The sequence below is a fragment of the Mya arenaria genome, chromosome 4, assembly GCF_026914265.1.
Source record: "Mya arenaria isolate MELC-2E11 chromosome 4, ASM2691426v1".
Taxonomy (NCBI): domain Eukaryota; kingdom Metazoa; phylum Mollusca; class Bivalvia; order Myida; family Myidae; genus Mya; species Mya arenaria.
Genome location: NC_069125.1, coordinates 58633152 through 58645935, shown reverse-complemented (window position 1 = coordinate 58645935; position 12784 = coordinate 58633152). Strand labels below are relative to the sequence as shown.

Below are 12784 nucleotides of genomic sequence, written 5' to 3'. Positions count from 1 at the left end.
GGCCTAACTATAGTTTTCTTAACCTAAATGTTTGGATATTGATTTTATACTTCAAAATTGGTTGACAAAAAACAAAAAATGTGTAAGTAAGATTATAAGTATCTTCCATGGCCGAGAGTGTAAGATAGGGTCATTCCGACCCGAGCGTAGGGTGTTTTGCAGAAACGAGGTTTACGACTGGAAATGGTCGAATATCCGACTGGCCAATATTAATATGAATAAAAGTAATTTAAAACAGTGTTTGTCGCAAAGATACATATGTGTACATGCATAAAGAAATAAACGAATAAAAGTAAATTAAAACAGTGTTTGTCCCAAAGATATATGTGTTCATGCATAAAGAAACATTTGGTGATTAATTTCCCCATATGTGACCTTTAAAACCATATATATATAGACATAATCTGAATCACCAACTACTGACTGGTTTGCAGTTGAATATATTCGCGAATAATCGACTGGAAATTATCGAATGTCCGACTGGCGAATATACGAATAAAAGTAAATTAAAACAGTGTTTGTCGCAAAGATACATATGTGTACATGCATAAAGAAATATTTGGCGATTATTTTTCCCATATGTGACCTTTAAAACCATATATATAGACATAATCTGAATCCCCAACTACTGACTGGTTAGTAGTTGAACATTCGCGAATAATCGACTGGAAATGGACGAATATCCGACTGGCGAATATACGAATAAAAGTAAATTATAACAGTGTTTGTCGCAAAGATACATATGTGTACATGCATAAAAAAATATTTGGCGATTAATTTTCCCATATGTGACCTTTAAAACCATATATATAGACATAATCTGAATCCCCAACAACTGACTGGTTAGCAGTTGAACATTTGCGAATAATCGACTGGAAATGGACGAATATCCGACTGACGAATATACGAATAAAAGTAAATTAAAACAGTGTTTGTCGCAAAGATACATATGTGTACATGCATAAAGAAACATTTGGCGATTAGTTTTCCCACATGTGACATTTAAAACCATATATATAGACAAAATCTGAATCCCCAACAACTGACTGGTTTGCAGTTGAACATTCGCGAATAATCGACTGGAAATGGTCGAATATCCAACTGGCGACTTGAAATAGTCGAGATGCTTAATATCAACATCAACATCTTACTCTGATTTTTCGAATCCCCAACTGGCAACTAGCAGGTAGTTGAATATTCGAATCCCCAACTGGCAACTGGTAAGTAGTTGAATATTCCAATCCCCAACTACCAACTACCTTCCAACTTTACCGTCATGATAATTCGTGGTTGTCATGGATATTCGCGCAGTGATTCAGAGTATGTAAATGGTCTGATCGGTCTTTAAATAGTTCTAAGAAGAGTGAAACATTATTTCTTGAAAGGTGCGTGAAAACTTTTTTCTGGTGACATTTGAAGTGAGAAATAATTCATTAGCGTTCTAAATATTGCCACAAGACAAGGTTCTCATGATGCGCTACAGACGACAGTCTTCAACAAGGGAGGTAATTACAATATGGTGACCATTAAAAGAAGTTCCATACGGGCTTTTTATCTTCGCCCGTGGGCAAGATAAGAATTTCTAGAATGGTTAAATTAATGGATCTACTTGTCTGAGGTGGGAGAAAAAGCTTTTCCTTAATTTGACAATGAGTTCTTAGCATGACATGTTTAAACTTTTATAAAGATAATGTAAATCAGAAAAGAATAAAAAAAAACATATTGATTTTATATCATCAGTTTCCTTTAAGCAACAAAAAAGTAGGGGTTTTTTTTGCAATAAAAAATCATAACACTGTAAAAGTCCAGTTATTGCTGGATATGGTTGTCATCATGTTCATTAATATTTCAATCCAACACTTTTAATATAACCCAATAAATTGCCTTTATAACACAATCTCTTCCCACAAACAATCAGCATTTTCAAAAACTTAATGCACACTCGCAGAGTTTATGTGAAAGCTTAATCTTCAACAGAGAAGGTAAATAATCTCAGAATATATTTTTAGCTATAGCTAGAACAAAATCAATGGAATTCAGTTCATAAGCTAATAAAATTTGAATCATCTTTTGAGAGATATCATTTTTATTCCAGAGAAACAAATATACTTCTCTTACCAGTAAGGTCATACCAGCTGGTTGTGATTGCATTTAAAGAGGAGGAAAAAAGGTTTTTATCTGCTTATCAATTTTAACAAAACATAGTGCAGTCGCTTTTTAAGATATTTGTTGTACCTTGTTTAGTTTCAGAATGTGTGGGCATATGTCAATTTGTAGGAAAAGATGTTCGTTATTACTGAAATCAAATAATCAGTATAAAATAAGATTGCTATCACATCAAACAGTGTTTAAATATCAAATTTGTTTTACGGAGATCATTTGAAATCCACAGGGTACAAATAAGTTAAAAATATATCCTTTCGATTTGAAAATAGAAAGTTATTCATTTAAAATGTACAATGTACAACATTAATCTCACAACGGGTATAGTGTACACTTTCCCTCCTTATACTCACTACCCAGCCTTAGGATCTGTTAAAATTGTTAGGCAGATAAAAAAACTTTTTCTTTTTCCATTTTCCTTTTCTAATCTGACCGCTTTTTAAATTAGGCGATATCCATATGTGACGTCACCAACCACACTGTCTATTGTTCAATGACATTTGCTGCATATCAAGTCTACTCCCACTGGGAACACACCTCTAGCTATGCATAATATTCATAGCTAGTATTATACTCTTAGTAATTATAATGCAAAGTCTGTGTTTTACGGCAAGGGATCTTATATTTCTCTACACCAACACCATTTCTTACATAACTCAAGTATCTATATTACCATAAATTGTTGCCGTAACACAAGCTTCTTATTGTAATCACGTATCTATATTACCATAAATTGTTGCCGTGACACAAGTCTCTCATTGCAGTCATGTATCTATATTACCATATATTGCTGCCGTGACACAAGTCTCTCATTGCAGACATGTATCTATATTACAATATATTTTTGCTGTGACACAAGTCTCTCATTGCACTCATGTATCTATATTACCATATATTGCTGCCGTGACACAAGTCTCTCATTGCAGACATGTATCTATATTACCATATATTGCTGCCGTGACACAAGTCTCTCATTACCATATATTGTTGCCGTGACACAAGTCTCTCATTGCACTCATGTATCTAGATTACCATATATTGTTGCCGTGACACAAGTCTCTCAATGCACTCATGTATCTACATTACCATATATTGCTCCCGTGACACAAGTCTCTCATTGCAGACATGTATCTATATTACCATATATTGCTGCCTTAACACAAGTCTCTCATTGCAGTCATGTATCTATATTACCATATATTGCTGCCGTGACACAAGTCTCTCATTGCAGTCATGTATCTATATTACCATATATTGTTGCCGTGACACAAGTCTCTCATTGCAGACATGTATCTATATTACCATATATTGCTGCCATGACACAAGTCTCTCATTGCAGTCATGTATCTATATTACCATATATTGTGGCTGTGGCAGAAGTCAAGAGCGGAGATGATTTGTCGGAAGAATCTGCGGGCCTCCTTGGGCGTGAGACGGCCTTTCTTTACGAGATAGTCAAACAGCTCGCCCCCTGATACGTGTTCTAACACCAGATACCTGTGGGGCAGAAATAACACATGCATTCATGTAAGAAGGGGTAAACTTATGAGTATTGTTTAAGGCTGAAAGAGGGGCATTAACTAAATCATTTTATTGTACACAGGCATTGTCAACACATGTACCAGTAGTTGCATTTGAATTTCTTCAATATTCTTCAATTTATGGCCAACATCAGCGTTTAAAAACAATGCCAACAGTCATGACTAATACACCCCAGCTGATGAAACTTACAATCCAGCCCATGTCATTACTTTTTGCACAGCACTTATCATGAACACATTCAATATGTGTATGAAGTTTGAAGTAAAAAAAAATGAAGATACACAAATGCTCCCGACAAAAAATAAGTATGTAAATTAACAATGGGCAATAAACAACTTTAAAAAAGGTGCAATCAGAGTAATGGTTCTTGTGCACTGCATTTCACCTAAATTGAGATCTATCTGTTCATGACATTTGAAGTAAATACCTCAAAACATAAGAATGAAAATTAACAAAGGGCAATAAATAAAAAAATTCAGCAGCCAGAGTTATGGTTCCTGAGAACTGCACTACTCTTCATTGAGATTATTTGTATATAAGGTTTGAAGTCAATACATTAAAATAGTCTTCAAGCTTTGCTCCGAACAAAAATTAGTATGAAAATTAACAAAGGGCAGTAACTCAAAACATACTGCACCCAGAGTTTTGATTTTTGTGCACTGGACTTCTCCCAGATAAGATCTGTATACAAATTTAAAGTCAATACCTCAAACACTTAACAGCTTTGCTCCAGCCAAAAATAAGTATGATAATTAACAAAGGGCAATAACTAAGAAAATGCTGTATCCATAGTAATGGTTCTTGTACACTGCACTTCTCCTAAATAAGATATATATGAATATGAACCCATACCCATATAATGAGGTGTAAATACCTCAAATACTCAATTCAAGTTAACCTCCCGAAAAAAAAATAAGTATGAAAATTAACAAAGGACAAATTACTAGGACAAATTACTAATAAAATACTGAAGCCAGAGATATGTTTCCTTTGCTCTGCACTTCTCCTTAATGAAATTGAAGTCAATACTTCAAAGATGGTTAAAGTTATGATCCAGACGAGATTGCCCAGTTGAGGGACATAACAAAGTAGTATAAAAATAATCTAAAAATAGGGCAAAAATTAACACAAAATAACTTTTCTTCTGCAGAGCACCTCCCCTTAACACAATAAATACCTAAAAAACGTATGAAGTAATGGGGAAAAGTAGACTTGTCCTGATTTCCCAGGATGTTCCTATATAGCCCAACATCATGTGGTAAGGGTATAATAATAGATGACACAGTAATGTTGCCCTAATGAAGATGGATCATTGACCCATACCCATATAATGAGGTGTCAGACCTTGATATTTCCTTGGCTCCTGGGGACTAAATAGATCCAGGAATGCACCTTAAAATGCATTATTAATTCATTTGCTCAGGAAACAAAATCAGATATCAATTGGAACCCCATCCCTTTGTAGACAACAACTGAAGTCAAGGAATAAATTGCAGCGCTACTGTTGAGAACAAAACTGCTGCTAGGACAAGATTAATGAAAACTAAAATCTACCTCACTGATTAAATTACAGTGATGTTCTACTTACAAGTATTTTTTGTTCTCATACACATCAAACAAGCCTAGGACATGAGGGTGTTCTATAAGCTTCATGATGGCTATCTCTCTTTCAACCTGAAAATATACAATTAATATGGTAGCCAAAACTAATCAAACAAACAAGAGGGCCATGGTGGCCCTAAATCGCTCACCTGAGTAAAAGAGTTTAACCTTTGTATTCAATATAGCTTGATATTTGTTCTCAAAGAATATTGAAAAACATAATGGTCAAACATGTTGCCAGGATAATCACTGACAGGACTTGTCAGAGTTCCCTGCACACTGACAGGTCTTGTCACAGTTTCCTGCACACTGAAAGGACTTGATGATTGACTGCACACTGACAGAATTTGATTCTCATACCTGCACACTGACAGGACTTTGTTCAGTTGCCCGCACACTGACAGGACTTGATAATTGACTGCACACTGACAGCACTTGATACAGATGCCTGCACACTGACATGACTTTTTTTCAGTTGCCTGCACACTGACAGGACTTGTTCATTTGCCTGCACACTGACAGGACTTCATTCAATTGCCTGCACACTGACAAAACTATGTTTAATTGCTTGCACACTAAAATAACTTTTAGTATAGATACACAAACAACAAACATTGCACCATCCAATAAAATCAATAATCCGCCTTAAGCTCTAAAAATCAACAAGCAGCACACATTCCTATTTTCTATTATTGCTTCTTCCATCTAGGACAACATCACCTTCCTTCATATAATAGTAATCATTTTTTTCTGTGTAAGGCTTATTCACTATCATCACAGAAGATAAGGTTTGTTGTTTTGAATAATCTACATGAAGTTTACAATATAATATACATGAAGTTCAATGGAAAAGTCTGATTATTAAATTTATCAATGAAAAAATAAAAGTAAAAATGAAATTTCTTTTAAGGAATAGAGTGTATAATAATTATTTTAATCTATGATCCATCTATGATCCTAAAAAAGAACAATTATTACCTTATAATTGACTATGTTGAAGACTTAATAGACTTTAAAATCTATTCCCTTGTTACTAAAAATAGAAAGTAGTGGAATCTCCAACAAAAAGGGAGGCCATATTGCTAGACATGTTGCCCTTGTTTCAAGGGTTAACTTTACATAACTATCAAATGTTAACAAAATGTATCTATAATGAACTTGTAACCCATTGAGTGAGGCCAATTTTTCTTCAGGGGCATAATATAAATAAACATGGTAGGTAACCAATATACAATGTAACACACCAAATATTTAAGCACTAGGCCTTATAGTATTTGCCAAAAAAAGTTGTGTAATTTTGTCCTTTAGGTTGCCATGGCAACCAGAGTTCTGCATGGAATTAATTTCTTTGAACAATTTTGAAAATGCACCAACCAAGGATCATTCCTATGAAGTTTCATCAAAATTGTCCAAGGGGTTTAGGAGAAGAAGATGATTATAACCTATTGTTAAAATTTTCCTTTAGGTTGCCATGGCAACCAGAGTTCTGCATGGAATTCATTTCTTTGAACAATTTTGAAAATGCACCAACCAAGGATCATTCCTATGAAGTTTCATCAAAATTGTCCAAGCGGTTTAGGAGAAGAAGATGATTATAACCTATTGTTAAAATTTTCCTTTAGGTTGCCATGGCAACCAGAGTTCTGCATGGAATTCATTTCTTTGAACAAATTTGAAAAAGCACCAAACAAGGATCATTCCTATCAGGTTTCATCAAAATTGTCCAAGCGGTTTAGGAGAAGAAGATGATTATAACCTATTGTTGACATTTCCTTTAGGTTGCCATGGCAACCAGAGTTCTGCATGGAATTCATTTCTTTGTACAATTTTGAAAAAGCACCAACCAAGGATCATTCCTATGAAGTTTCATCAAAATTGTCCAACCGGTTTAGGAGAAGAAGATGATTATAACCAATTGTTGACATTTTCCTTTAGGTTGCCATGGCAACCAGAGTTCTGCATCGAATTAATTTCTTTGAACAATTTTGAAAAAGCACCAACCAAGGATCATTCCCATGAAGTTTCATCAAAATTGTCCAAGCGGTTTAGGAGAAGAAGATGATTATAGCCAATTGTTGACGCCGAGAGACAGACAATGGACAACAGATGACGGACGACAGACGACGTACATAGACCGATCACAATAGCTCACCTTGAGCATTTTGTGCGCAGGTGAGCTAAAAACAACACATTTTTGATAATCAAAAAATATTGTTTTACTTAAGCCTTGAATTAAACTAAAGTTTCAAGCATAATTAATGGTATGTCTTAACGTTTGATCTTCTAAATAAAGAGAGTGCTTTCATACCGTTAAATGTATTAAGTTTGAAAGAAGGGAGATAATTAAGGATGTTTGATCATCCTTCTACACAAAGGGAGATTATTAATGATGGGTGTATGTTTAATCATCTTTCTTCCTGAAGGGGATAATGAATGATGTGTTTATGTTTGATCATCTTTCTACATAAAGGGAGATAATTAATAATGTGTGTATGTTTGATCATCTTTCTCCCTGAAGGGAGATAATTAATGATGTGTGTATGTTTGATCATCCTTCTACATGAAGGTAGATAATTAATGATGTGTTTTTGTTTGATATTTTTTCTTCACAAAGGGATATAATTAATGATGTGTATGTTTTATCACCCTTCTACACCAAGGGAGATAATTAATGATGTGCTTATGTTTGATCATCCTTCTACACCAAGGGAGATAATTAATGATATGTTTATGTTTTATCATCCTTCTACACCAAGGGAGATACTTAATGATGTGTGTATGTTTTATCATCCTTCTACACCAAGGGAGATAATTAATGATGTGTTTATTCTTGATCATCCTTCTCCATGAAGGGAGATAATTATTGATGTGTGTATGTTTGATAATCTTTTTACACCAAGGGATATAATTAATGATGTGTGTATGTTTTATCATCCTTCTACACGAAGGGAGATAATTAATGATGTGTTTATGTTTGATCATCTTTCTACACCAAGGGAGATAATTAATGATGTGTGTATGTTTTATTATCCTTCTACACGAAGGTAAATTATTAATGATGTGTTTATGCTTGATCATCCTTCTACACCAAGGGAGATAATTAGTGATGTGTGTTTGTTTTATCATCTTTCTCCATGAAGGGTAGATAATTAATGATGTGTGTATGTTTGACTATCCCTCTACACGAAGGGAGATAATTTATGATGTGTGTATGTTTGACTATCTTTCTACATGAAGGGAGATAATTAATGATGTGGGTATGTTTGACTATCCCTCTACACGAAGGGAGATAATTAATGATGTGTGTATGTTTGACTATCCCTCTACACGAATGGAGATAATTAATGATGTGTGTATTTTGGACCATCCCTCTACACGAAGGGAGATAATTAATGATGTGTTTATGTTTGATCATCCTTCTCCATGAAGAGAAATAATAAATGATGTGGGTATGTTTGTCTATCCCTCTACATGAAGGGTGATAATTAATGATGTGGGTATGTTTTATCTTCCTTCTCCATGAAGGGAAATAATAAATGATGTGGGTATGTTTGACCATCCCTCTACATGAAGGGAGATAATAAATGATGTGGGTATGTTTGACCATCCCTCTACATGAAGGGAGATAATAAATGATGTGGGTATGTTTGACCATCCCTCCACACGAAGGGAAATAATAAATGATGTGGGTATGTTTGACTATCACTCTACATGAAGGGAGATAATTAATGATGTGTGTATGTTTCATCCATCTACATGAAGGGAGATTATTAATGATGTGTATATGTTTGATCGTCATTCTACATGAAGGGAGATAATTCATGATGTGTGTATGTTTGATCATCCTTCTTCATGAAGGGAGATAATTAATGATGTGTGTATGTTTAATCTTCTCTCAACATGAAGGGAGTGGTTTGATACTGTTGCCACCAGCCATATCAAATCAAAATACATACAAATATGGTACCAAAAGGTTAGTACTGGTAACTGGTGTACTGGGTGCCAGTTAAACCCAGGAAAGTTGTATCCTGTGTATCTGTACTTTACACAGTACAAATTAAAGAACCAAGTGGTCTCTTTGCAAAAAGAGCCATGCTAACGTACCAGAGCCTCTTGTATCTCACTCTGTTCTTTGGAAGTCTTCTAGCATTTGGATTTGACTGGGAATTACAGTCACTTATATCTCATGTCACTTATATGACATTTAAACACACCGTAAGAATTGATGTCGTCATTACATTGCGTGGTAAAGCCTTGATAAACACAAATAAACAATCTGTTACCTTTGGGGAATTGCAAAATTCTTGAGAAACTGAAATGCATAAAGAATTCCTGCAAACTATGATTTTGTTTACCAGTGGCATAAATACATGTAATTGCGCTCAGTATACAAAATACCAGGACCACAGCTGAATTCCTTCTATTCTGCTGCAACTTCCCTGAGAAAATGATATTTGCTATAAATCCTATATTACTGGTGTGTTTGATTGTTTTGAGTAAGGAAGGAAAACTGAATAACAAAACCCTGAGAACAACAGTGCAATACCAATATGTCCCATGAAGTCAAATTAATACTGAATCTCAATTGTCTCTAGCAAAACCTGGCATCAAATCAGATTTATCTTGAGGTTTCTAAAACTTACATGGACAGCTTCTTATTGAGGGTAAAACTGTCTGATGCCATACAGTATTGATCAGCCATCTAGGATGTAGGGTTTTTTGCTGATTGTTCTATTGATAGAGCTACCACAGGCCCATCAAGAGCGTTATAAGACAGTTCCAAATATATCCATTTTTATGATTACTGGCCATCTGCGTACAAGTTAATATGTGCACTGAAAAGAACCATCTGTTTGAAGGTGCATGTAAACTGAAACATGACAAGGTTATTTTTAGCCTTCATCCTTTAAAAATGTGATAATTGTCAATAGCATAAGACAGTGTTTCCAGGAAATATCTGCCACAGTTTTTATTCCAACTTTAGCAGTTAACATATCTTTTATCAAATATTGAAATCTTAGAATGATCAAGGTACGTATTATACTCCCAAGAACTAAGGTGATGCGAGGGACTGTGAAACCATTCTTCACCAGAAAAGGTATTTAGTGCAAATTTAATTCAAGTCAACTGACTTAACAAAGCTGGGTATGGAGGTCATGGAAACAGGTGCGCCACGGAGGGAATACAAATGCTCATCTCTTGTGTTGTTTTACAGTCAAACAAGGGGCATAACTGGACAATTATAAAAGCTCGAGTTAAGGGCCTTGCTTTGCATGTGCATATCGTCTCTGGCAACATTTATACCAAATGTCAATTGAATATCTTTCAACCGTTTTTCAGTTATGGCGATGGTTAAAGTTTTTGAACTACAATTATGACACTGAAAATGATACCCCCTCCCCCTAAAAAATGGTTTGGTTAGGGTTACATCCTTTTCAAAAACAGGGAGGGTAGGAAGGCTTTTGTTATTTAATTTTTTCATAAGGCTTTATGTAAGAACGTTGGTGTCATGATTGGAAAATGGTGTTAAAGTAATCTTATGTATAAAGCTTTAAAGGTTTTAAACTACATATTTTTTTTTATTTTTTTTTTTTTACCAACTGACTTTAACAACAGTAGGGTCCTTTTTTAATAGGTAGGGATGTGTAACCCAAACAATTTTATTATTTTTTTGTGATTCTGTTTCGTAGTTTGGGTAACATAAGTGTTTTTGCACTTGAAGGTGAGACTCACCTTCATTAATACTGATTCGCTGAGTTTTTCTCTATTTACAATTTTGATGGCCACCCTCTTTCCTGTCACACAATGAACGCCCAGTTTCACCAGTCCTGAAAATATAAATAAGAGGTAATTCAATTAATAACAAAGCGGTATGTATGATATTCTATAAATAATAGTCAAATATCATTTTATATTCAAAAACAAATATCATTTTAACAAGTCATCGAAACATGCTCTTACAGCATAAGACGACTGAACCTCAGATGACATAAGACAACTGAACCTCTTACAACATAAGATGACTGAACCTCTTACAACTTAAGATGACTGAACCTCTTACAACATAAGATGACTCAACCTCTTACAACTAAAGATGACTGAACCTCTTACAACTAAAGATGACTCAACCTCTTACAACTGAAGATGACTGAACCTCTTACAACTTAAGATGACTCAACCTCTTACAACATAAGATGACTGAACCTCTTACAACATAAGATGACTGAACCTCTTACAACATAAGATGACTCAACCTCTTACAACTTAAGATGACTCAACCTCTTACAACTAAAGATGACTCAACCTCTTACAACTAAAGATGACTGAACCTCTTACAACTTAAGATGACTGAACCTCTTACAACATAAGATGACTGAACCTCTTACAACATAAGATGACTCAACGTCTTACAACTTAAGATGACTGAACCTCTTACAACATAAGATGACTGAACCTCTTACAACATAAGATGACTCAACCTCTTACAACTTAAGATGACTCAACCTCTTACAACTTAAGATGACTGAACCTCTTACATCTTAAGATGACTGAACCTCTTACAACATAAGATGACTGAACCTCTTACAACTTAAGATGACTCAACCTCTTACAACTTAAGATGACTGAACCTCTTACAACATAAGATGACTGAACCTCTTACAACATAAGATGACTGAACCTCTTACAACTAAAGATGACTCAACCTCTTACAACTTAAGATGACTGAACCTCTTACAACATAAGATGACTCAACCTCTTACAACTAAAGATGACTCAACCTCTTACAACTAAAGATGACTCAACCTCTTACAACTTAAGACGACTGAACCTCTTACAACATAAGATGACTCAACCTCTTACAACATAAGATGACTGAACCTCTTACATCATAAGATGACTGAACCTCTTACAACATCAGATGACTCAACCCCTTACAACTAAAGATGACTCAACCTCTTACAACATCAGATGACTGAACCTCTTACAACATAAGATGACTGAACCTCTTACGACTAAGATTACTCAACCTCTTACAACATCAGATGACTGAACCTCTTACAACATAAGATGACTGAACCTCTTACAACATCAGATGACTGAACCTCTTACAACATAAGATGACTGAACCTCTTACAACTAAAGATGACTTAACCTCTTACAACATAAGATGACTCAACCTCTTACAACATCAGATGACTGAACATCTTACAACATAAGATGACTCAACCTCTTACAACTAAGATGACTCAACCTCTTACAACATCAGATGACTGAACCTCTTACAACATAAGATGACTGAACCTCTTACAACTAAAGATGACTGAACCTCTTACAACATAAGATGACTGAACCTCTTACAACTAAAGATGACTGAACCTCTTACAACATAAGATGACTGAACCTCTTACAGCATAAGACGACTGAACCTCAGATGACATAAGACGACTGAACCCCTTACAACATAAGATGACTGAAC

The 12784-nt window shown here is 34.8% G+C and overlaps 1 protein-coding gene across 3 annotated transcripts in view; it reads right to left on the bottom strand.

The window, feature by feature from the left end:
* LOC128232418 (serine/threonine-protein kinase BRSK2-like) overlaps positions 1-12784 on the bottom strand; it is an 87092-nt gene that overhangs the window by 39610 nt on the left and 34698 nt on the right. For all 3 annotated transcript variants that reach the window (XM_052945949.1, XM_052945950.1, XM_052945951.1), the window contains exons 2-4: positions 11041-11135; positions 5294-5379; positions 3520-3660 (exon numbers count right to left, since the gene is read on the bottom strand). In XM_052945949.1, the coding sequence (XP_052801909.1) occupies positions 3520-3660; positions 5294-5379; positions 11041-11135 (322 nt within the window). The remainder of the gene's footprint in view (positions 1-3519; positions 3661-5293; positions 5380-11040; positions 11136-12784) is intronic.